We start from the raw sequence: 25,950 nt of genomic DNA, 5'->3' as shown, positions 1-25,950 counted from the left end.
GGTAGCCTGCCCTTTAATCCTTGTCCGTAAGCTCTCAACTTGCTCTTCATCCACCCCTAGGCAGAGCTCCACACATTCCAGTTGTTCTCTCACATAAAGAACAACTCCACCACCTCGCCTTCCTGGCTGGTCTTTTCTCATAAGCACATAGCCTTCCATGACAGCATTCCAGTCATGTGAGCTATCCCACCAGAAGGGTCAGCCTTCTGCTGTATCTGCCAGGCTTGTCAGGTCTCCCCCGGCCTCTTGAATGGCCCCTCTGTGTTTCTGTTCATATGGTATTTTTCTGGATGGGTACGCGGAGGTGATGTCTGGGCTCAGGCTGTGAGAGGGACCCACATCATTTCCCTCCCCTTCCCTGCAGTCACTTTGCATCTCAGCCCCAGCAGCAATGGGCCTGGAGGGAGGCAAAGAGGCCCTTCAGGAATGGGGGATGAGTGTCTATGCAATGCCACCTGCAGACCCGTCAGCCCCTTCCCAGCCCCTCCCCAGCCTGCCGCCCCTGCCCGCCTTTCACTCCAGCCAGCCAGCCCCATCCCAGTAGCGCAGCCGGCGCTTGGTTCTCCCAACAGCTCCTGCCAGGCCAGGCAGAGTGGGCTCCATTAGTGCCTTGGGCTCATTTTGGAGCCACCTTCAGATTATCCCTCTGCTGTGCATTAAGGTGAACACATGTTTCCAGGCAGGGTCTGCTGTGCGCCCTGCAGTGGTGCAAACAGTGCCAGATGTTTTGTGCCAGTGCCACAATGACGGTAATGTGACCCTGCACTGCTCAGCTGACCAGGGGCCAAGGGCTGAGGCTTTGCCCTGCCCGGTTGCCTTGGAGATGAAGCATCAAACCTAAGCCAAACTTTAGAAATGATTCAGGTAAAGATCCTGTGGGCAGGAGCTGGTCTCTCTCGAAGTCAGGCAGCCCTCCTGGGTTGGAGCCACACTGGGAGTTTCTCTGGCCTCTGGCATGCAGGAGGACAAATCTGGCTGGAAAGCCATCCAGCAGAAAAGGCCCTGGGGGTGGTGTTCGACAGGCGGCTGAATGGGAGCTGGCAGTGTGCGCAGGTGGCCAAGAAGGCCAATGCCATCCTGGCCTGCATCACAACTAGTGTGGCCAGCAGGACGAGAGAAGTGACGGCCCTCTGTACTCAGCTCTGGTGAGACAGCACCTCGAGTACTGTGTTTGGTTTTGGGCCCCCTCAGTACTTTAAGGACACTGAGTTGCTCAAGGGTGTGCAGAAAAGGGCAATGAAGCTGGTGAGGGGACTGGAAAACAAGAGGTGAGGAGCGGCTGAGGGGCCTGGGGCTGTTTGGTCTGGAGGAGGCTGAGGGGAGACCTCATCGCTCTCCACAACCACCTGAAAGGAGGCTGCAGCGAGGAGGTGCCGGTCTCTTTTCGCAGGTGACAAGCGATAGGACGCGAGGCAACAGCCTCGACTTGTGCCAGGGGAGGGTTGGGTTGGACACAAGAGGAATTTCTTCATGGAAAGAGTGGTTGGGCATTGGAACAGGCTGCCCAGGGCAGTGGTGGAATTGCCATCCCTGGAGGTTGTGCTTAGGTACATGGTTTAGCAGTAGACTTGGTAGTGTTAGGTGATGGTTGGCCTTGTTGATCTTATGGATCTTTTCCACCTGAAAGATTCTATGATTCCATGTGTGCCAGGGGCTGAGGGTGCGAGATGCTGCTCAGGCATGGGAGGGGGCCCAGCTCCAGCAGTTGGTGCCCACAGCCATGCTGGGGCTGGACCCCTTCTCTCGGCTAGAAGCTGCCAACCTGCCACAATTCTGCTCTCGTGCCAAGGTCCTGTGAATGTGGCCACCAGCAGAAGAGGGCTCCAGGACCATGCTGTCCTCCGCCTCCCACAGTGGTCAGGGAGTGCTGATCTAGATGGCATGAAGGGTGGATGGAGGACAGGGTGATGTTTCTGCTGAGGGATAGGGCCAACAAGTATGGGTGTCTGGAAGGAAACAGGAGATGAGCAGTCCCCTCTCCTCCAGGTGCTGTGTCCACGTCTTCTCCATCTGCTACAGCCACCCAAGAAGAGTAACAACATATCATGTCCTTCTTCTGTTCTCCAAAACAGGCCTCTCCTGCCTATTGCTTTTCTGGCTTTCCTTGTTTAACCACTGCTCTCCCGAGACCCCAACACTATGTCACTAAGCCTTCTTCTGTTGACTGTTTCAGTCTCCATAACATGAAAAGCACAAAAGGGAGTGATATATTGTAAGACGCAATCTGATCTTTTGTAAACTTTCACTTACTCGTCCCCAGTGATCTCTTCAGGCTGGCCTCAGCTCCTGCCAAGGGCTTTCTGGAAGCAGTCTGAACAGGGAATTTTCCCAGTCTGGCTTTAGAGTTTTTGCCTGTTAGTCCAAATCCACGTGGTGTCCACAGTGCCCCTGAAAGGCATGGTATCAGATAATGACAGTGACCTGCAGCCAACTCCTTTTGCCCTCAGTCACCTGTATGTTTATATGCAGCATTTATTTATTTATGCAGTCTGAGAGCTCAGCGCACAAGACAGCTGTTCAGTGTGGGTTTTGTTGCCATTCAGCACAAGACTGAGTGTGTTCACATCCCTGTGCTGAGAGCTCACGTCAAGTTCTTGGTGTTGCCCAGGGGCGGGAGGCACCCATCAGCACCCACTTCATCAAGGGTGGGAGCAGTTGGTGTGCGGGTCTGGGGTCCTGCAGGCTGGGTCCCTCATTGCAACACAGAGAGGTGGGTGGAGGTGACACCAGAGCTTTTCAGCCCTAGCCGTGCCTTCGAGCCAGACATCAGTAACCTCAACACAGTGCTGTGCAGCTCCTACATGTTCTCATGGTGATGGAGAGGCTGTCAGGGCCATGCTCCCCACCTGACGTTTTGCTTGAGGCCTCGTGACCACTTGTTGGGTTCAGGACAGGCTTTTTGTCAAGATCATGAGAGGATTTTTGAGTGGCATTTTTTGAGAGAGGCAGAAAAGCAGCTTCATGGAGTACTCAGACCAATGGCCCCCTCATGGTTCTTGGGTGCTTGCCCCCAGCTGCCCTCCATCTCGGCAGAGCCTCCGTTGAGACCTGCCTTGGCTCGGTGCTGGCTGATCGTACTGGAGCCCAGGCAGGCCGTGGGGACTTGTGGGAACGGCTGAAGCCGGCAAGGCCAGCTGGCCCCATCACTGGCTGTGCTGGGCTTTGTGCGAAGCACGTGGAGCCTGTGAGCAGAGAGAACAAATAATAGAGGTGCTTTGTGCCTCCGCAGCAGGAACTGGGCCACAAGCTGGCCGTCTGTTCCCTGCTAATGAGCTGGGGGTGCTGTGTGACCCTTCCGTGCCTGCACCCACAGCTGCCCTGTGCTGTAGCAGTCCAAGCCCCGGTAGTGGGATGCTGCGTGCCGGCCCCTGGCAGCAGCAGAACAATCCTGCTTTTCATCTGGCTGCGGCAGCTCTGCGCCGCCCCTGCCACGTGCCAACGGGAGCGGGCAGTGCTGCCTCTGCCCAAGCTGCAGGGGCTGGCAGGGTGACCCCAACCCACAGGAGAAGAGAAGGAAGATCAGGGGCTGCAGGTGAGTTCCTGTGCAGTGATGCTGATGGGGGAAGAGCAAGGACAGTGACCGTGTGCAGCCAGCGCAGCCAGCAGTTCAGGATACAGTAGGCGCCTTTCCTGGCAGGCAGGACCCCGGTCCTTGGTGGGGGTGTCTCCATGCTATTGAGCCCTTATCAGAACTGGGTGCCTTCTGAACAGGTTTTCTGTGGGCTCCCACTGTCCTGAGGATGGGCAGTCTGGTGCTGATCTCGAGGCAAGTTCAGCAGTGACCTGGCACAGGGGCAGTGCTGCCGTAGCTGCGTCCATGCTGGATGTGGCTCACAAAGGTGATGATGGCAGAGCTGCTCTCTGCAGGGCCCAGGGATGCAGCTCTGTGACCTTTGGGGATGGAAACTCATCGGACAGACCCTGGGGCATGGAGAAGTGACCCCAGTCACCTCAAGACGTTAAAAGAGATGATGTCACAGCTTTGGTTTGTCTGCACCTTCCAGTTTGCCCCATCCATTGTGAGTTTCTGCGGTCATCAGCTGCAAACGTGGGTTGCTCCCCGACGTCTGCTGGGATGTGGAGTCCATGTGGGGTCTGTGTGCAAGAGTGGTGCTGGCAGGTGGCTGCTGTGGCCAGCTTCTCTCTGGGCTGGAAGAGGGGAGAGGGGCTGGCCTTGGAGCTGCTCTGAATCGCTGGCTCTGTCTTGCACACTTGTGTCCTGGAGGAGCAGTACCGGCTGCTGCAGGACCCAAGCTCCCAGGCAGGCAGGTCCTGAGGGCCAGGCAGGGCAGGCAGCAGGCTGGGGGTTTGCTCCGCTCCCTGTGTCCTGGGCAGAGCCTCCTATGGGCAAGGATCCTGTTCAGGAGCAGGATGCTGAAGCCCATCCAGGTCCAAGCATCATGTTTCTCTGCACAGGGCTGCCAGTGGGGCTGGGGGCTGGGGGCAGGGCATGCTCCTCAGCAGTCTCACGCATTCCTGTGCCTTGCAGGTGAATCAGGGAAACATGCCGGGCATCCAGAGCACCTTCCTTGCCATGGACACAGAGGAGGGTGTGGAGGTGGTGTGGAATGAGCTGCTTTTCACTGACAAGAAGGCCTTTAAAGCACATGAGGTGAGCCATCCCTCCCCGTTGGAGAGCGTGCCCCCAGCCCCATGTTTCCTCTGTACCCCAAAACCAGCTTTCCTGTGACCTGGGCCCAGCCTGCTTCACAGTCCCAGCTTCCCTTGCTCTCTGAGGTATCCTGCTGAGTCCCAGGAGCTGCCACCTCATCTGTCCCCTCTTTGCCCATAGGAGAAGATCAAGACCATGTTTGAGCAGCTGGTGCTTGTGGATCACCCCAACATTGTGAAGCTTCACAAATACTGGCTGGATGTGAAGGACTCGAAGGCACGGGTAAGGAGGACTCGGAGAGGGGGTGTCTGGGGGTGCCAGGCTGGAGGGATGAGGGTGGGATCCCAGCTCCGCTTACCCCACCCCCTGGACTCCCCTTCCTTCTCTGGGACACCGTGGCCAGAAGCCTGCTCTCAGCTTTATGCAGAGCCCCACTCAGGCTGTGTGCTGGTGCTGCCCATGGGCTGCACTCAGTGCTGGCAGTGCAGGGAGGCTGGAAAGCTGATACCTCTGTCCTCTCTCAGGTCATCTTCATCACAGAATATGTGTCCTCAGGGAGCCTGAAACAGTTCCTGAAGAAAACCAAGAAAAACCACAAGGCCATGAATGCCAGGGTAGGTTCCCTGAGAGCACATAGGAAGCGTCCCAGGTGAATTGGGAGGCTCTGTGCCTGCTGGGAGAGGGTCTCTTACAGTGCAGAGCGAGTGCATGTGGTCACTCCCTGAGTCACCCAGATGAGAGTTCTGGGGGCCCCATGCTGAACCTCAAAGCCCTCGCCTGCAATTTGAGCTCACTACCACACCAGTGCAGTTATGTACTCACAGAACTGGAACTTACTGTTGATGCAAACCATGTGCATGGTCCCCATAACCATACCTAGCTTTTGCCCCCTCTTGTGATGTGCCCTTCCATGCTCCCACCAGGGTTTTGGTGCCCTGGAGAGCTCTGTCTGCTGATAAGGTTTGTGGCACCAATGTTCTCAGCTCTGATGGTGTTTTTTGAACAGGGATTGGAAAGGAGACTGTTGCGGCTGGGACACTGTGTGGGTCATATTTGAGTGACAGTCCCTACAGGGCTAGTGGAGGGCTGATTTACCCAGTTTCTGGGTGATAGGGCTGACCTTATCTGCTGCCGGGCTCTGATGTGTGCCCCGTCTGATGGAGAGCTCTGGTCTCTGCTCTAGGCCTGGAAGCGCTGGTGCACTCAGATCCTGTCTGCTCTCAGGTAAGCTTGCTGCCACTGGCCATCCTCCTTCTGGCTGGGCACCGGCAGCACACTCAGGGCGACTGTGTACGTCCCCAGCTTCCTGCACTCCTGTGAGCCTCCCATCATCCACGGCAATCTCACCAGTGACACTATCTTCATCCAGCACAACGGGCTCATAAAGATTGGTTCAGGTAGGATGCTGCTGCTCTTGCAGCCCTGTGGCTCTGAGTGCTTATGAGAAGGATCAGCAGGAGGGAGGTGCCAGGCAAGGGAGACTCAGAGCCAGGGAGGCAGAGGAGCTGTGCAGGATGCTGTGATGAGGGGGTGCTGGCTGGGGAAGAGGTGAGAGCTGCAGGGTCCCTTGGGGGATCACCTGAGCATCACCGACATGTGCATCATCTGTGCAAAGTGTAGCATTACCTTCTCTTCTGTTTGTGTCCTCTGCTCCACGCCTTCTTACTTACCTTCTTTGGGATCGGCACTGACCGGCAGTTTGGCACAGGGTGTTTGCAAATGGTGAGTGTCCCTCTGCCACCTCTCCAGCCCATCCATCCCATCACCCATCATTGGGTGGACTTTGCTCCCCAGTGGGCCCTGGGCACCTCTTGGCAGTGAGGATCTATAGCACCAAGGGGTGGTCCTGGGCTGTACGGGCAGGACGGGAATTGTTACTCCCATTGCAGGAGCAGGGGTCCTGCAAGCAGGGAAACTGAGTGCCCCCCCACGTGGTCTGCTTGGTCTCTTTGTGGGCAGGGGCACACACTGAAATCCCTACTGCCCTGGAGCTCCCACCTGTGCTCCAGGTGCTCCTGGGGAGCCAACTCGGAGGAGCCATGTCTCAGAGCATTTCTTGTTCCCCATGCAGCCCTTCCAGACGACCTGCGAAGCCCCATCAGGATTGAGAGGGAAGAGCTGCGCAATTTGCATTTCTTTCCCCCGGAGTATGGCCGTGAGTGGGACTCTGTCCGCCAGGGCGTGCAGGCAGAGCGAGGCCCAGGGGGTTGGAGGGGTCCTGTGCACAGCGTGGGCACAGCGGGTTTGCTACAATACGGAGCTATTCAGTGCATTCATAACTAAAGCTCTCAGCCATGAGTCACAGAAGATCTTGTGACTGTGTGATAACATTGTAGGTAGAATTTAGTGTTGATTAGTGCAGAGCTGTGCATGTGGGAAAAACAGTTGTGCCTACACGGTAATGGACTGTGCATTAGCTATTACTGGTTAGGAACAAGGTCTCGGTATGACCACAGATTGCTCTCTGAAAAGGTTATGGCTCAGCAACACTCAAAAGTGTGTAAAATGTTACAGGGACCAGGGAAAAAGGAAGGAGTAAGGAGTCTTTGTGCCATGTGCAAAATCAGTGTGATCCCCATCGTGAATATTCTGGGGCAAATTCGAGGGGAGTAAATGGGAAAGCAGGGCATCTGGGAGAAAAAGCATGCCAGGGGTAGGAGAAGCAGGCATGAGCAGAGGCGCGGGCAGAGTGAGGCTGGCTGGGCAGGGAGAGAGAGCAGTGTGTGGGGAGGTGTCTGTAGGGATGAAGCATTGGGCACATTGTTCCCAACGTGAGTGGGTGATGGCCTCTGCCTCTGGTGTGATGTGCTTTTGGCTTGGTTTTGCAGAAAAGGCTGATGGGACTGCTGTGGACATCTTCTCCTTTGGGATGTGTGCACTGGAGGTACGGAGTAGGGCTGCTGCAGAGCCTGGGAATCTGCAGGGACTCCTGCTTGACAGGTTTGCCCTTGTGGAGCCTGCTGGCTGGCCTTGGGAGCTCCCCGAGAGGTCTCCCTGCCTTTCTCCAAGCCTTTCTGTGAGCTGGGGGTCCCTTGCCGTGATGGAGACATCGCTTATGGGTGCAGCAAAACAGCCACTGCTGCCATGGCCCAGCCCTGGGCACAGCAGAGAGCTTCACCTCCCCCTCCTGTGCCCAGCTGGTGCTCCTCGGCCGCCTCTGACGGTCTCTCTGCAGGCTGTGGCAGCCCCGGGAAGGGTCATTGTGGAGGGCAGCGACGGGCTGTGCTGCTCCCGGGACACATGCGCTGCCCTGCGTAGCTTGTCCAGGCAGACTGTGGGGCTGTTGGTGCTCTCTGTGCTGTCCACCCCTCTGCACAGTGCCCAGAGAGCAGCCCCCTGCATCTGCTCCGTGTGTGGGCAGCCCGGAGTGCTGGGGTGGAGAGAAATAGGCCCCAAGGGCAGAGCTGCCAGGGAGCCCTGGGAAGCCCCTGGAGATCCGGACCTTGTGGGCAGAGGTGTGCCAGGGCCTGAGGCAGGCCTGGCTGGGCCGTGTGCCCTGCTGAGGTGCTCCACCGCTGCCACCCTGGCAGGGGGTGTGCCTTGGGAAGCCCTCAAGGACAGAGCCAGGGCTCGGCTGCCTGCAGGCACAGCTGCTCTCCTCCTTCCCCAGATGGCAGTGTTGGAGATCCAGACCAACGGGGACACACGAGTCTCGGAGGAGGCAATCGTGCGGGCACGACATTCTCTGGACGATCCCAACATGCGGGTGAGTGCAGCCGATCTGCAGCCTGACCCACCAGTGAGGCTCAGGCATCCCTCCTGGGGGCAACTCCCCCCTCCTCGGACACCTCCCCTTGGCTGGCATCTGAAGGACGGAAGCAGCCTGGTGCTCCTGTGCACTCCAGGTGACACTGGCACTCGGAAAGGGGCACAGAGACAGTAACCTCTTGGAAACCAGAGGGAAGCCAGTCTGGTGGGCTGAAGGGCACAGGGATTCCTCCCCCTGGGCAGGTCAGGATGGGAGGATGGTCCCCACCCGTTTCCCAGTCCTGCCAAGTAGTGATGCTGTGTAAATTCCCAATAGGCGCCCATGTACACGCATGTGACCGCACACACGCATGCGGTACAGATGTGGCCAACTGAAAACAGTTCAGTAGAGGCCAGGGAGCACCGCATTCATGGCACCCACATAGATACAGACAGTGTGAATAGCTGCATTCTGCTTCTAAGGACCTACGCTGAGGGCGATCCCTTTCGCAGGTCACTGGGGTGTCAGCCCTGTCCTACAGGTTGCCAAGTAAGCCCTGAGGTCTCTCTGGTCTCTTATTCCCCACCCCAAGCATTCATTTTACTTACCAGCTAGCCTGGCTTGACGTTCACTAGAGGATGTCATGCAAACTCATGCCATGCATACTTATGCCATACATTAGAGATTAGGAGGAAATTCTTCACTCAGAGGGTGGCGAGGCACTGGAACAGGTTGCCCAGAGAGGTTGTGGATGATGCCCCATCCCTGGAGGTGTTTAAGACCAGGTTAGACGAGGTCCTGTGCAACCTGATGGTGTCCCTGCCTATGGCAGGGGGGTTGGAACGAGATGATCTTTGAAGTCCCTTCCAACCCAAGCCATTCTATCGTTCTGTGATTCTGTGATACTTAGGAACAGAGCTTAATAAGAAAACAGGACAGATTGAAGAGACCAGGTGCAGGGCTCAGCCAGAAAAGTGCACTGACCTGCAGCATGCATCCCCTCCACGTTCCTCCCTGATCCACACAACCCCCCCCTTCCTCCTCCTTTGGCCCATCCCTGAAACATCCCATAAGTTTGTACATGCCCCACATTATCTCGTTTGATCCCAGAATTCCCCCAGACATCCCATAATAAACCTTGTCCCCCTTTACACGGCAGTCCCCTTGTTAGCACAGCGTCCCTGAGAGTTTCTTTTGCTGAGCAATTAGCACCAGGGACAGTGTCACTGCTCACTGCAGGTGGCCATGAGGGGTAGGCTGTGTGGGCACCCACACAGACATCTCTGCTCTGGTCCTCTTTTCGTCTTTGTGTCTGTTCTGAGCAGCCCTAGCCAGATACCCGTACAGAAACAGCAAGGGGCATTTGAAGGGGACAGGCCCTAGAGTGGAGCACGCAGAAGAAGCATGTGTCATGCAAAGCTGAAGATCTTGCTTTTCTACCATCAGGAAGCAGAAACGGGCAGATGCCTCCCTCCTCCCCTGCTGCTGTCAGGAATTCCTCCAGCTGGCTCCATCTGCCCTTTCTCCAGACCCACCAGCATCTCTTTGGAGGGCTGCTGCTCTCAGAGCTGACCCTGACTGGCTGCCAGGATACACCCCTGCCTTTTCTCCTTACACCTGGGCTTGCACTGCATACTCCTAGCTGGATGGAAGCAAGTCAGGAGCAGAGTTCTGCAGCTGGACTGTTGGCGGATACCCAGCAGAATGCTGCCCACCTGCAGCACCCTCAGTATCGGTGCTGTGCTGTGGGAAGCAGCTGCTCACATCTGCTTCCCATGAGAGGCAGCCAGGGCTGGCAGTGATGCAGATGAAGCAGGACCATATCCTGCTTTGTCTCCAGTTTATGCCTTTTATTTGACCCTCAGGAGTTCATTCTGTCATGCTTGACCCTCAACCCAGACAAGCGACCGACGGCTAACAACCTGCTCTTCCACCGCGTGCTTTTTGAGGTCCATTCCCTTAAGCTGCTGGCAGCACATTGCTTCATCAACAACCAGTGTGAGTAACTGTGAGAGGTCAGCCTGCCCCATTTGAGCTTGTATTCCAGCCCCAACAGAGCCTGAGGAAAAAGGCAGTGACCCACAGACCTTCCCTGGGCACTGTGCTGCAGGACCCACCTGTGCAGGACCTCCCAGCTGATGCCCTTTTCTGGCTTTGCCCTAGATCTGATGCCGGAGAATGTGGTGGAGGAGAAGATAAAGGAACTGGACCTGAACATGGTGATGGCAGAGATCCGGCGAGAGGGTCGGCCTGGAGCACAGTGGAGGTGAGGATTAGCAGGGTGATTTTGGAGCAGACAAAGGTTTGAGCCCAGGATTTTTATCCAGTGTGATGATCCCGGCATGGTGGCGTAGACTGCTGCTCTTCTCTCCTGCTTCCCCCAGTAATCTTCCTGTTCTGCTTCTCTCCCAGGTACTCAGAGGTTTCCTTCCTTGAACTTGACAAATTCTTAGAAGATGTCAGGTAGGTTGTGGGCATGTCCCCAGGATCCCATTACTCACCCCATTCTTTGGGCCTGTGCTCCTGTTGAGAAGTCTTCCTTCTCTCCAGAAGAGCACCTACATCTGAATTGCTTGTCCCCTAACCCCCACTAACTCTAGGGTGCAGTTTGAGAGGGTGGCAGTTGATCTGGGCGAGCCACACAGGGGACCACGTTAAATCTTTGAAAGCACAGATAATCAAGCTGCAATATCTGGAAGCATTGCCTGGCACTGCTGTGGCTCCAGAAAGACAAATAGCCCTGACTGCAGACATGAAAGTGGTGCTGGCTGACCTGTAATGTGTACACCCAGCTTCCATCCATGCTGTCTCTCTGCCTTCCACTCCCTGGACAACAGGGAGGCAGGGCCAGGGGCCTGTGCTGCAGCACATGTGGAGCGTCCCATTTTTAGGAGAGTGCTTGGTCATTCCTTGGAGCCCCTCTGTTACTCCCCGTGTGTGGGTGAGCAGAGCTGGGTTGCAGTGCCAGGTGAGGTGAGCTCAATGGTCTGCCATCTCCTCACTGTGCTACCTGCCTGCCAGTGCTGCTGCTCCACGGGTTCGGACCCCCCTGCTCTGCTCCGTGAACCTCCATGCAGACCTTCACCAGGGCTGTAAGAGGACAGGGCTCAGTTGTTTGTCCTCTCTCTGTGTCTGCACCAGGAATGGGATTTATCCTCTGATGAACTTCGCTGTTTCCAGACCCCATGCCCTCCCACGCGCACTATCCCAGCCCCAGGAGGACACTCAGAAAGCCAAGACCCCCACCCCAGAGCCCTTCGATGTGGAGACCAGGAAGGTAAGGTCAGATCCAGGTGGTGACAGTTCTCCACTAGGAATAAGCAGAAAGTCTCCATTCCTGACACCTTACTGCAGGATCTCTCCTGTTAGCCATGCACTGAACTCTAGCTCGGGTGAGAGCTGTTCTTGGTGCCTTGGCTGCCCCAGGGCTGCGACGCTCCTTTTGGCTGGAGCTGGTGATGTCCATTTCACCTGAGACCTTCTGGAGCAGCCCCATCGCTTCTGATTCTTTGGCTCTGCCTTCCTTCCTCACACATCTGCAGGCAGCTTGGTGGCACAGCATCTCCTGTGCCTTGTTGCCGGGGTTCAGGTTTGAAACCTCCTCCTCATTTGATCAATTGATCATCAGTATCAAATTTGGTACTAACAGTATCTGAGAGCAACCTAGATGCCATCTGAGATCAGGGCCTGTTCTGCCTGTCACTGCAGACAAGATTGCTCGACCTGACACTGAAGTCACAGGCAGCAAGGTTGTTGCAAGTGGGTATATGGATCTTGGATGGGAGTGGAAGGGTGGAGGGCAAGGGAGGCCCAACACAACACCAGGGTGCTTTATGCAGCAGTGAGGCCTTCCAAAACCGTGATGTAATCCCTTGCTGAACAGAGCACGTCAACGCTGCAGCATGGGACCGTGTGCTCTGGGGAAGATGGGGCTGATTGGAGGCATCCAGTAAAGAACAAAGCTGGAAAACTTGCCTTGTTAGAAAAGCCCAAGAACTGGCACTGTTTGGCTTAAGGAAGAGAAGACAGATTAGAGATGGGCTGAAGTACGCAAGTGATTGTCACAGCAAGAGAACAGGCACCTGTTCTTCACCTGGGGGACAGAACAGAATATCGCAGGTGTAAACTGCAGGAAGGATGTTAGGAGGAGGTTTCTGATGGCGGTAAGAATGAATGGGCAGTTGAGAAGGGGCAAAGTCCCCACTTGTGGAAGTCTAACTCAGGTCAGAAATGTCTTGGATGTGGCCAAGGACGGGTGGGTCTGGTTTGGGGCAGGATGCCATCCTGATATCCCTTTCAGCCCTTGTTTTTGGGGATTCTGTGGTGGCGGCGTACTTTTGCAGGCTTCTTTCATGATTTACTCTATTATTAATGTACTAGAATCAGTTTCAGGTGCCAGGACTAGGATCTGCAAGATAATCTTTGTCTCTCAGGTTCTTGGATTTCACACAGTGTCTCTGAATCAATGACTCTGTATCTATTTGTCTAATGGTTTTTTGCAGGAAGGGTGGGCAACATGGATTTGACAGCATTTTGAAATGACAAATCCACCACTTCTCTGAGGAGCAGGTTGCTGGGATTAATCACTGCTACCGAGGGAACTGAGTGCGCTTCATTTCCCATTGAGACCAGCCTGGATTTGGTTTCCAGTGCTGAGTCTTGTTCTGTCATGCAATTATTCATGTGGGAAGGGACATCAGTAATCTAACTGGGTCCCAAAAACCTCTGAGGATGGAGATTCCATAACCTTCTAACTTCCCCATCCTCTCCTCCCAGCGTAAGTGCTCCAGCCCAGCATCATTTTGCTGGCGCTCCATTGAACTTGCTCCACTTTATCAATGTAATTTGTCTATTGGAGGCTAAAAATTGAGTCTACCCCTGGATGTAGACCCTTATGTAGACCCCCTATGGCAGGGGGGTTGGAACTAGATGATCTTTAAGGTCTCTTCCAACCTGAGTCATTCTGTGTAATTAAACAAATGCTGAGCATAGGGGAATAATTCCTTCCCTCAGTATGCTGGCTGTGTCCATGGGGAGACAAGGTTGTTGGCTGCTGTCATCAGGGTACAGCTTGAGCATGGCACTTCTTATCATGACTTCTGTCTCCTGAACTGCCAGCCATCTTTGAGATTAGGCAGAGGAGCTCACCGGTCTGTATGTACCTCTGTTTCTTAAAAAAATAAAATAAAAAAATTTGGACCTGTTATTTCCCTGTACAGGGTATTTCCCTGTACTGACACTTTTAAGTCATTTGTCATCAATCACCTATGGCACTGTCTTTGTGTTACCATGGATGGTACAAATAGAATTTCGTACTTACATTGAATTAATGCTAAAAGTGCTATGGAGGACTAAACCTAATTCTCATTCCTGCAAGATTCTGTGAAATGCCTTCCTTCAAAAAGTATATCATCAGCGGTTTCTTCATAGCAGTCTGAGAATCAGCTTTCAGTGCACTTAAGTTATGCTTTATTCATAGGGCTCAGTGCTTATTTTTAGAGAGAGTGCTGTGGTGCTCAGTTGGATATGTTAGAGAAATGTAAATGTAAACCTAAGCATTTATCTTCTCCCCTCTTTGCATTTGTTATATACTTGTTATATGTTACATGCTTTTTCACCTAGTGCCTCAAGGAAAGTGCTGCAAGTATGTTATCTGTCTGACCAATGTGTTCAACAACTGTTTAAAAAAACAAACAAACAAACAAACAAACAAAACACATAGTTTTTGCTCAAATTGACAAAGGAGTAGTGATCTCAAAGGCACTAAGTTTCCACACATTTCATGAAAACTTGCAGCTGGGCAAACCTGCAAGTCCCAAACAAGCATGGCTGCAGTGCAGACTCTGTTCTGGGAGGCAGCAGCAGGATGCCCAGCAAGCCCCCATGGGCAGACCTGCACCATGACTGCTGCAGCCCCTTGTGCAGTTGTCGAGGTGGGGAATGTGCAGGAGGGGCTGCGGCACTGCATGGGAAGAAAAAGAGGGTTTATGACCTTTGGAAAAGAGGGCGGGTTACTCAGGAGGACTATAAGGATGTTGCGAGGCTACGCAGGGACAAAATTAGAAAGGCCAAAGCTCATCTGGAGCTCAATCTGGCTACTGCTGTTAAAGATAAAAAAAAATGTTTTTAAAAATAAATAAACACAAAAAGGAAGACTAAGGAGAATCTCCATCCTTTACTGGATACGGGGGGGAAACTTTGTGACAAGAGATGAGGAAAAGGCTGAGGTGCTTAATGCCTTCTTTGCCTCAGTCTTTAGCAGCAAGACCAGTTGTTCTATGGGTACCCAGCCCCCTGAGCTGGTGGAAGGGGATGGGGAGCAGAATGTGGCCCTCATAATCCATGAGGAAATGGTTGGCGGCCTGCTACAGCACTTGGATGTACACAAGTCAATGGGGCCAGATGGGATCCACCCGAGGGTACTGAGAGAGCTGTCGAAGTGCTGACCAAGCCGCTTTCCATCATTTGTCAGCAGTCCTGGCTATCAGGGGAGGTCTCAGTCAACTGCTGGTCAGCAAACGTGATGCCCCTCTACAAGAGGGTCCGGAGGGTGGACCCGGGAAACTATAGGCCTGTCAGTCTGACTTCAGTGCCAGGGAAGCTCATGAAGCAGATTATCTTGAGTGTCATCTGGATAGGAGGATCTGGAGGATCTGGATAGGCTGAACCGATGGGCTGAGGCCAACTGTATGAAGTTCAACAAGGCCAAGTGCCGGGTCCTGCACCTGGGGCAGAACAACCCCAAGCAGCGCTACAGGCTGGGAGATGAGTGGCTGGAAAGCTGCCTGGCAGAGAAGGACCTGGGAGTACTGATTGATAGTCGGCTGAATATGAGCCAGCAGTGTGCCCAGGTGGCCAAGAAGGCCAACAGCATCCTGGCTTGTATCAGAAACAGTGTGGCCAGCAGGTCTAGGGAGGTGATTGTTCCCCTGTACTCAGCTCTGGTGAGGCCACACCTCGAGTGCTGTGTTCAGCTTTGGGCCCCTCACTACAAGAAGGACATGGAGGTGCTCAAGCGAGTCCAGAGAAGGGCAACGAAGCTGGTGAGGGGTCTGGAGAACAAGTCTTATGAGGAGCGGCTGAGGGATCTGGGGTTGTTCAGCCTGGGGAAGAGGAGGCTTAGGGGTGACCTTATCACACTCCACAGGTACCTTAAAGGAGGCTGTAGTGAGGTGGGGGTCGGTCTGTTCTCCCACATGCCTGGTGACAGGACGAGGGGAATGGGCTAAAGTTGCACCAGGGGAGGTTTAGGTTGGATATTAGGAAGAACTTCTTTACTGAAAGGGTTGTTAGGCATTGGGGTGGGCTGCCCAGGGAAGTGGCTGAGTCACCATCCCTGGAGGTCTTTAAAAGACGTCTAGATGTAGAGCTTAGGGATATGGTTTAGTGGAGGACTGGTTAGTGTTAGGTCAGAGGTTGGACTAGGTGATCTTGGAGGTCTCTTCCAACCTAGATGATTCTGTGATTCTGTGATTCTATGGAGTGAACATCAGAACCTGGGGCCTATGCGTGTGCGTGGAGAAAGCAGGGAAAGGCAGCTGGACGGTACAGAGTGCAGGCAACCAGGCTGCCTTTCTTCTTCGGAGTCTGACTTACCTCCTGCTTTGCCAGAGGCCCTGGCAAGGGCCGGCTTTTACCTATCTTCCATCTTTCTTAGGGATCATACTTTCGGCCTGCTGAAAAATTTGCTTTTAAATAGTTTTGCATTTCAGTCACATTTTTACTCACATTTTTTTCTCCTAGCAAAATTCACTTAGCATCACCCTTAGCTCTCTGACAGTAGCTCTAAAAGTACTAATCCTGAATTTCAGAGCTAGTTTAACTGTGACAACCCTGCCAAAGAATCGGACAGCTCTGTCCTTATCACATCCCTGACGACTTCCCTTTATGCACTCCTGCAATAGGTGAGGTCAGCTGGCCGATCTGGCTGGAGATAAGCTCTACCAAGAAGAATTCATTTTCAGCAGCGTGGGTGAGCTGGTAACTTACCACCCAAGTACCTACTGCCCCAGCTGTGCCAGCCCCAAGGGAGGGAATAAAGACGTGGAAAGTAGAGCACAGGACTTCTGCTCTGCACCGTGACCAGAGCAGCTGAAATTAATGAGTGAACTTGATGCCACATGACAGGTTCTTGTGCTGCTGGTGCAGGCCCTTGGAGTTGTCTCCATCCAGGAGGTGCTGCAGCACATTCAAGATCATGTGCTTGTGAGTTACCATTAACAACAGTTAATTTAAACTGAAGTGAAAATGTTTCTAGCCTTTTTAGGCTTCTTAAGTGCACTGCAGTGTGATATTTCATCATTCCTTTATGGAAATACTCCTTGATTAGGTTATACCAGTTGTACTGTATTTCTTCTCACAGGAGAGTGTACAAACTACTAGTTCATCTGTGTAGTGTGATTTAGCTGGGAAGAGATGTAAGAAGCAGAAGAGGTGAGAAAGAGAAGCAAGAGTGAGAAGAGATAAAAGAGGATGTTGATGACGTGCGGATCATGCACACACTCACAGCTCAGCCCTCTCTAACGATAATCAGCACCTGTGCTCCAAAACCAAATATTAGAGCTGTATTAAAACTGCAAAGACAGGCTACAGGAGATGGTGACAAATAGAAATGTCCATTTTAGCGTGGTGTACAGCTACTCCTTTTAGCCTATGTGGGTTTTTTTTGCTGTGGTCAGGTGGGTCAGGAGGTCAGGGTGAAATCCCCCAGTGCTTCCCTAGAGCACTGGTTTCTTCAGCATCCAAAATGACATCTACTCTTCATTCTCTGTGACTGTTAAGAACTATCTGAGTGTTGCAGATTGTGAATAGAACTATTTAGGATGAGATGTCTGTGGGATTGTTAGGCAAAGAAAAGTGCACGCTGTCATTATTCTGCATCTGGACACTGAAGAAAGGTGTTGATAAACTGGAACAAGTTCAATGGAGGGCCAGTAAAGCAGTGCAGGGCTGGAGCATTGGTCCTGGGAGAAGAGGCTGCGGGAGCAGGGCTCGCTCTGCATAAAGGGAAGGCTTTGGAGCATCTAATGGCAACCTGCCCATACCCGTGAGGGGATTTCTGAGGAGATGGAGGAAGCCATGCTCTTTGTGTAGGAGCCAGGCTCTTTACAGAGGTGCACACTGGGAGAAGAGACAGATTGAAATGGGTACATTCTGGATGGATCCGAGGAAAATTTTTTTCACGGTGAGGATGGTTAAACAGTGGACCAGGGCACAAAGAGGTTATGGGATCTCCATCCTTGGAGGTTTTCAAAACTGAGTCAGGCAGGGCTTTTGGCAGCCTGGTCTGAATTCACTGTTTGTCTTGTTTTGAGTAGGGGGTTGGACTAGAGACCTCCTGATGTCCCTTCCCACCTGGATGATTCTTTTATCATGGGTATCAGGTAAAGAGAGATAGAGAACAGGTGGCAGTGATGCACTCAGACATCATCAGCCTTCTCTTTGATGATATGTGCAAGATGCTGGGCAGTTCCAGGTAATTCAGTGCATAAACAAAGGAGCGCATGGCCAGACAGTGTGCTGGCATTACTCAGTGTAAAGGAAAGGGCACCCACCTTGGGCATACACTTGTGTTGGTCAGTTCTTGGAAGAGAAAGAGATGGCCTGGAGATGATAAAGATCAGAGGACAGCGAGTTTTCCAACTGAGAAGAGTGTTAAATGCCTGGAGATATTTGTCATAGCAAGGAGTTGTAATATAGGGGTACTGGGCAAGAGAAAGGAATAAGCATATAACTCTCCTCTGAGCATAGGCCTGAAATCAAGGACTGTATATGAAATCCTGTTAGAATCTGCTTGGAACATGGATGCTGATTCCTCACTAGGTTTCCTGTCTTCTGGGTTGGCCAATGGCATGCTGTCTCTCTTTTACCCAGACAACATGACTTCTGGTGTGACCCATCTTGTTACTTCACAGGAACTCAAACATACTAATAAAAATCCATATTTATCTAACACATTTGAATGTTCTGTGATGTGATGCAGTCCTGGTTCCAAAAGAAACCCTGTATTTCACTTCAATAATACTTGGGATTTCAGTTTTGCACTTTTGTCTGATTTAAGAATTGGTCATCCCTCAAGGACATGAACAAGTACAGTACTAAAATGTAACCACGAGTTTTGGCAGGATTCTGGGGGAACCTACCCCTGACAAATGAAGCAGGATAATTCACCCTGGCTGTAAAACTATCCCAGAACAACACCTTGCACAGGACTCCTCACTTACCCACCTCTCCACCAGCTGATGATGACAGTTTGTAACTGGGTGTTGGACTAAATTATACCTCAGCTGCTCCACCTGGACAATTCCTAGAAATGTGGGCAGGGGGAAAGATCAGGCTGGCAGTTGGAATTACAGGTTTTAAATAGGATTTTGAGAGTCATGCTTGGAAATCAGGAGCAAAGCAGACCTGGGGGAACTAAAGGGGCTGTGTCCAGGCTGATGTTTACTTTGCCCTCTTCTAGGTGGTGCAAATGCAATGTAACATGGAGCTGAATGAAGACAAGACCCAGTGGCATGTAAGTATTCAGCTCCAGCAACTCCACGAGGCACTGGAGCAAGACCTGCTCTCTGTACCCAACTCTGGCATCCCACTGTGACAAAGTTTGGTCTCAGCTAGTTTGCTGCAGTACCTGAAGAACCTACTCTTGTCTCTTTACAACAAAAGAAGCCCAAAGAAGAGTGAAGCCACCAGAGCCCCCCGGCTTCAGGACAGTAGTCCTTGATATCTTTGTCTGGACGTCTTTTAACTCTGCTTCTTTCTAACTTAACAGTTGCAGCTTATCTGTGACTGCTTAGAGAACATTTCTGTAAGACACTCAAAGACATCCAGCATGTTAGCAGTTACCAACACCCTCTCTGCTCACCCCTGCCAACAGCTTCTAGTGCTGATGGAAGAGCCAGCACTGTTGTCTCTTACAGAGAAACTGGTGTTTGTAAAGATTACTCTCTTCTTTCTGCAGCTCACTCTTCTGCTGATTTTGGAGGACAAATTGCATCGACAGTTGAGCTACGACTTGCTGCCCAGTAGGTTTACTTGTTTTTTGTGTATGAATGCAGATTTATTGCCTGGTAGCCCTGGTGAGGTTTAGGCTCAGAGTATGTTAGACACAGATTGTGCTTAAAGTCAGTTTTTCTTTCCTTCTCATACTGGGAAAGCAGAACAAACCATAATAACCATGTGGCCCCTGTTCTTATCCACTCTGGCATGTAGTACTAGCATGCACTCTAAAGTAGTGAACTTTGGCAGTCCAGTGAGTGGCCATCAAGAGCATGCATTTAAGACTGAAATTTGGGACGTGGAGTTCCAAGGGAAATACTAGTGAATGAGTGAATTCTACCCTCATTCCCCAGCACTGGTGCAGTCTCTGCAATACCTTTCAAAGGAAAAGGTGACTTGTCCTCTAAGGGAGTCCTGTGGCTCTGGGGAAGGGTGCTTCTCCTTGGAGAAGGTCCAACACAGCGGCTCCTTCCTAAAACATGCAGAAGTCCTATGGGAGCCATGCAGCTAGCATCCATTGACTGCCTTACAGACAAAACGAAAACATAAAGCTTGGGAACTAATGCTTGGGAGTTGCTGCTTCACCAGCTCCTTGTGTTTTTCTGCCTACAGGTAGTGGCCTGCTTTCTTTTCATGCTCAGCCAAAACAAGCACAAAATCTCAAAGTGACACATTGCCAATACTATTGTGCTTTGTGTGCTTTGGGGCTGGAGCTTGTTCCTGACTGGTGCTTTGTTCTGCTTTAATTCCTTGCTCACTGCTGTACTTTATTTGCCCCAGGATTACTTAGCAATTACTTAGCCAGCCAGAAATACACTGCATATACCCCTGAAGCATAACGAAGCATAATGCGGGTGTGCTGTGAGTTAGAATAGGTGTGCTTTACAAGTAGAAGAGAAACTGAGGTGCATGAACGTTCATGTTCTCACTGTTCCTCCTCTCTGCAGCTGATAACTCCAAGGACTTGGCCACAGAGCTGGTGCATTACGGATTCATCCACGAGGTAAGCCTGCTTGCCATTCCTTGCCATCTCAGCTGTGCGTGCACAGTGCTGCAACAGCAGTCCCCAAATCCATGTGGCACCTCATGCTTCAGAGGAGTAGGAGCTCCTCCATTCCCTGCCTGGCAGCCAGGAGCAGTCACAATGCCCAGCCTGCAGCTCCATGCTGTGCTAATTCCCTTTGCAGTGAGTGACACTTTTTTTTTTTTTTCCCTCCATACTTTGCCCGTGCTGTTGGGCTTGAAGGGACAGCTGTATTGTGTTGGCAGGGTCACAACACTAATTACATCAACCTTACACTGATTTTGAATGTGAAAACCAGAGTGACGGGAAAGGAAGTCAAGGCCACCTCCTATCTCCCAGAGAAACTGCTCCAGTAGTCTGTGTTGCTCAGACAGCTGCTCTTACGTCACTTTGCAAATTTCTGCCTGCCAGAAGTGACCTACCCCAACATTGCACTTCCAGGCTCTCCCTTGGTGTTTACAGACAGTTCCAAGTGAGAATGCAGAACTGCCCTGTCATTCCGACAGCATAATAGCCTCAAGGAAAGACAGCATGGAGAGAATTAAAAATATATCTATTTTTATTTTGTACAAGTTAGGAATTCTGGGGCTGTAGGCAAAGTTTTGGAGAATTCCTCATTCTGGATGCTGACATTAGACAAGGAAGGGGTCAGCTTCACTGAATGAAAAATATATGTGAGTACACCTGAGAAAAAGTACATTTAGACTTTCTTCCTTTCTTCATCTGAGCATGGTGATTGTGCAGCTTGGCACTGAAACAATGGGGCGCTTTCTCCTGTGCTCTGGAAAATACATGGCATTCGGGGCATTCTAGAACTGTAGAATATACTTCACTGGTCTGTGTTCCAGACTGCAAATTACCTTTCTCTTTCTTTCTCCTAGGAGATAATCTCCTTTTAAAACATCTTTCCCTCTCTAACGTCTTTTTAACTTCACAGGTAGTGACTACCTTTTCTCTCAGATGGTGTAACTGATGTACATCTTGTTAAACTGAGCAAATGTCCTGAGCTTGTATTTAGCTTGGAAGTATGCTGCTTTTTTCTAATCTGAAGGACTTGTGTGCCCAAATGCTCATTTGCTTTTCCAGCTGTAAGAGTGGTTTGTCTAACAAAAGATACCATCTATGCCTTACAAATCTTGTCTTCAAAATACAAATTTTTTCTTAAAAGAAAGGTAGTAATTTATCAACAATAGGGACAGGAGAGTGCCTCTAAGCAATGAGAAAACAAGTCACTTTTTTTTTTTTTTGAATAAGTATTTTGAGTTAGTTTCTGGCAGTTCCAAAAACCCTTTATGACACAAGATGTGGGTGTTTTGCATCCTTTACATATCATAATGTATTTCAGTAACTCTTAATGAATAAACATTCTAATTGTGTTATAAAACAACTACTCCTGAATGTGTTAGAAAAAAAGATTTCTGTACAAAATAGTTGCCAAACCAACAAAAAGTGATATCATTTTAAAAATTACTTTAATTAGCAATAAGGATACTATAAAAACAGGTAGCCATAGAAAATAATTTTAGATCCAGTGGTAAGTTAGTTAAGTTGAAATTAAACTAAACAAAAAAAGCTGGACCTGTTTTTTTCCTTCAGATTGGACACTCCAAAGAATTGACTTTTGCCTTTATACAGCACCTGACACAATAAGGTTCCATTCTTGATTGATTGGTCATTTGGTGTAATTCAGTAAATGCAATAATTAGTAGTGGTATGTTCCAGAACTGCTCGTGAGTTGTTCTCTTCCCATATCAAACCTCAGATATAAAATCTGGAGACTGAGATGGAATCACGTAAGGAAGGAATATACACAATCATGTAAGGAAGGAGATATCCAAGGTACCAAGCCAAATTAATCTGTTGGCTTGCTTTTTCTTTTATTTTAGGATGACTGTGAAAAGCTGGCTAACTTCCTGGAAAATGCCTTCCACAAGTACCGGTCTCCTCCCTTGTGAGTCACTTTGCTGCAGTCTGGGACAGCAGGGTCTCCTGTGCCACAGGGACAGGCAGCACACCAGACGGGAAGGCTGCAGGGCTTCTGACCGAACTTCCTCCAGTGGGACTGACCAGACCACTCGCTCCAGACTGAATCTTTGCAGTCCATGAGAGGTGTATGCCTTAGCTGTGGCATGGAAAGACAACAGCAAGTGGAGGAGTAACCAGCAAACAGGGGACGGCCCGTGCACGAGTATGCGCTCTGGCCCCCACTCACGCAGCAGTAAGCCGGAGGGAGTTGTGAGGCGTGGGGGAGTGCGGTAGCACCTCTTCAACCCCTTGCTGATGGTATTTGTGAAGGTACAAAGCTGCTGCAAGACTTCCCCAAACTGATAAATTTGCCTCTGGGAATTATAAGCTTTTCTCACTGCAGGTCCCAAAGCTATTTTTTTTCCTCTTTGCCAGTTGGTGATACATGCAGAAGAGAGGAGAGGAGCAGGATTGGAAAGCTCTGGTGCAGTTTCCAATCTGCCACATTCTGTTCTTTATATCCAGTTATTCCTGTTTTGGTTTCTCCAGCACAGATAAAACACTGTGATGCCTTGTAGTTAGAATTGCACACTTTGGTATAAGCTGAAGAGTGGACTTTGTGAGCTGGACTTGACATGGCAGGAGAAGATTCCAGAAATCCAAATCTACCAGCTGGATCCTAATATGTCAAAAACGTGGAAACGCCACTGGTGCTGAACAAACCCTTGTCATTCTCCTGTTTGTCTTAGGCCTTCCAAAATCTCATGACATCTTAAGGGGGAAACCCCTGATGTCTCTTCCTCCCCTGTTTCTCCTAGAGTATTTGTAACTTCTGTCATTAGTGTGGAGAAAGGGGCAATCTTAGCTGCAGTGCATGTCAGGCTCAATTGGTGAAAATTGCAAACAGGAATTATTTGTGTAGCAAGAGCTATGCAGTGCTGCTCCATGCTGTTCGTGTTGTGCCGTATGGTGCCATCGGCCTCACGCTGTGCTGTGCTGGTGTGCTGTGCTGTGCTGTGCCAGGTCCTCCGTGCCTGCATTACGCTTTGCAGTGTTCCACCAACTGTATTACACTGGGCTGGGTTTGCCATGCTACGATGCTACGCTGAGCTGTCAAATTGTGCTGTTTTCCCAGTTGTGCTGCGCTGTGCCAACTTTACAGAAACTGACAAATCAATAAAGCCATTGAAAGCAGCTTATCTCATCAGAGGAGCTGATCCACTGAGCAAAACACTCAATAATTTCTTAGTCACTCTTACAGTTAAGAAGAGTAAAAAAGGTTCCTTGTGTTCAACAGACTTATCCACAGAATCAGGTAAATTGGGTAGCGGAGGAATCCAGTAGAGAAACGTCATTCAGCTGCATGATTCAAAAATTGCTCCTTCTCCAGAACAAGCTTGCACTTGCTTTTGCAAACTGAGAAATTCCTTCCTATACCAGTTACTTCATTTCCCTGATGAGCTCATTAGCTCTTCTTTAACACATTTCACCCGGTTTAATTGTTTCTTTTAACATTGTTACCACTCAGTTTGAGTGATGGTTCCCCCTCCTACCGGCCATGATGTACTCAGCAGTTATGAGTTCGTTAACCAGCTGTTGTTGGATGTTTTGAATGCATGACGGGCTGTAGACATAGAATCACAGAAGAGTCGAGGTTGGCAGGGACCACCCAAGATCCCAGGAGGTCCATTCCGCCCTCAGCGGTCTTCCAGCCCAAAGCTCCTTGCTCAAGCTGGGTCACCCAGGGCCATGTCCAGTCAGGTTGGAGTATCGCCACGGGTAGAGACACCACAGCTTCTCTCAGCAACCTGTGCCAGTGTTCAGCCAGCCTTGCTGAAGAAAAGTGTCCTGTGTTCAAATGGAATTTCCCATTTTTCAGTTTGGGCCCATTGTCTCTTGTCCTGACACTGGGATCTGCTGAGAAGGGCACGGCTCCATCTTCTTCAGCCTCTAATCAGGCATTTGTACGCATTGATGAGCCACTGCTAGCCTCTCCAGGCTGAGCAGCCCCTGCTCTCCGCCTCTCCTACAACAGATGCTTCAGTCCCTTCACCATCTTGGTGACCCTGCACCAGACTCACTCCAGTAAGTCCATCTCTTTCTTGTCACTGGGAGCCCAGCATGGGGTCCAGCACTCCAGATGTGGCCTCACCAGCACGGAGCAGAGGAAGGCTCTACCCTCAGCCACCTGGCAAGGCTTTCCCTGGTGCAGCCCAGGATACCATTGGCCTTCCCTGCTGTAAGAACACGTTGCAAGAGCACATTCTAGAACACAAGTCCTGTGAGGAGCGACTGAGGGAACTGGGGGTGTTTGGTCTGGAGAAGAGGAGGCTCAGGGGAGACCTCATTGCTCTCTGCAACTGCCTGAAAGGGAGGGGTGGGGAGCTGGGGGTCGGCCTCTTCTCACAGGTAACCAGCGATAGGCCTAGAGGGAATGGCCTGAAGTTGTGCCAGGGGAGGTTTAGGTTGGAAATGAGGAGACATTTCTTCTCAGAAAGAGCGGTCAGGCATTGGGACGGGCTGCCCAGGGAGGTGGTGGAGTCACTGTCTCTGGGGGGTGTTCAAGGGAAGGTTGGACGTGGTGCTTAGGGACAGGGTTTAGTGGGTGACATCGGTGGTAGGGAGACAGTTGGACCAGATGATCCTGGAGGGCTTTTGCAACTTTAATGATTCTGTGATTCTGTGACTGCTGACTCACAGTCAGCTTGGTGTCCAGCACGATGTGCATGGCCTTCTTTGCAAAACTGGCACCATCACAAGAATGGAAATCCTGCCCTCACATTTGCAAGTCAGACAAGAAAGGAGATGTGGCCTCAGACACAGCTGGTCAAGTCTGATCAGCTCATTACGGTTGTAATACTTGTTATAGTTGTGGTACTGCACATCTTTTAGTAGAATATCTAGTCTTTAAAGATTGCATAATGTAGGAATCCACTGTGTCTCAATAATTAATGTTTTCCAGTGGTTAACGGCAGTCACTTAAATTCAGATTAGAAATGTGGTTCACGTTTTTATGTTCAAATTCAGACATTGTACCTTTATCTGCTAGATAAAGGAACTTTTGCAGTGCAAGATTTATCACGTTAAGAGTACTTAGATATTAAGTCATCCTTCAGAGGCTTTTGGTGAGCTTTATTGTTTTTAGCTTTCTTAATCTTTTTATCAGTCAGATAAGACTTTTGGAACCTGTAAACTTCTCAGAGCTTTTTCCCTAGCCTTCTATCTTGTTTGTAGCACGGCCAGCAGGCCAGGTCATTCTCACGGCCCTTTAAATAATTAAGTGCAGAGCGTAACAACACATCTGTGCCTTGCTGAGGGGATTCTTCCTTTGAAGAACAGCCTCCTCGTGAGGCACTGTCTTTTCGGGGCCCTTTTTATTTCAGCGGCATTTCCGTCCCGTGACAGAGATCATCTGCTCTCGGCCGTTTGACCTCGCCTTGGCCCGTGTATTTTAATTCGCATGTAAGAGACCGGAGCCACCTGAGAGGAGCAGAGCAGAGGGGAAGGGCTGCGCACAGCTTCAGGCACCGGGACTGCAGCAGTTCGGTAGCTCTCAGTCTGTGCGTTCGGCTAACGCCGACCTCCCAACACCCGGCGCTCCGGGCTCGCAGCTCCGCGGCCCGCGGCACCGACGCGGGCCCTCTCGCGACGGGCGGGACTCGG

The 25,950-nt window shown here is 51.1% G+C and overlaps 1 protein-coding gene across 1 annotated transcript in view; it reads left to right on the top strand.

The window, feature by feature from the left end:
- Window positions 1–23,511, top strand: part of NRBP2 (nuclear receptor binding protein 2) — a 33,452-nt gene extending 9,941 nt beyond the window's left edge. The window contains exons 2-18 of the mRNA XM_083823315.1: window positions 4,490–4,612; window positions 4,793–4,894; window positions 5,137–5,226; window positions 5,796–5,836; window positions 5,915–6,009; window positions 6,311–6,334; window positions 6,684–6,767; window positions 7,441–7,496; window positions 8,223–8,318; window positions 10,166–10,298; window positions 10,464–10,566; window positions 10,713–10,763; window positions 11,442–11,577; window positions 18,763–18,816; window positions 19,261–19,324; window positions 20,246–20,301; window positions 22,209–23,511. Coding sequence (XP_083679441.1) covers window positions 4,490–4,612; window positions 4,793–4,894; window positions 5,137–5,226; window positions 5,796–5,836; window positions 5,915–6,009; window positions 6,311–6,334; window positions 6,684–6,767; window positions 7,441–7,496; window positions 8,223–8,318; window positions 10,166–10,298; window positions 10,464–10,566; window positions 10,713–10,763; window positions 11,442–11,577; window positions 18,763–18,816; window positions 19,261–19,324; window positions 20,246–20,301; window positions 22,209–22,277 — 1,377 coding nt within the window. The 3' untranslated portion in view covers window positions 22,278–23,511. The remainder of the gene's footprint in view (window positions 1–4,489; window positions 4,613–4,792; window positions 4,895–5,136; window positions 5,227–5,795; window positions 5,837–5,914; window positions 6,010–6,310; window positions 6,335–6,683; window positions 6,768–7,440; window positions 7,497–8,222; window positions 8,319–10,165; window positions 10,299–10,463; window positions 10,567–10,712; window positions 10,764–11,441; window positions 11,578–18,762; window positions 18,817–19,260; window positions 19,325–20,245; window positions 20,302–22,208) is intronic.
- Window positions 23,512–25,950: the final 2,439 nt, after the last annotated feature.

Source organism: Anser anser (assembly GCF_964211835.1).
Source record: "Anser anser genome assembly, chromosome: 2".
In the NCBI taxonomy this organism is placed as follows: domain Eukaryota; kingdom Metazoa; phylum Chordata; class Aves; order Anseriformes; family Anatidae; genus Anser; species Anser anser.
This window is presented reverse-complemented; position numbering and strand designations above follow the sequence as displayed.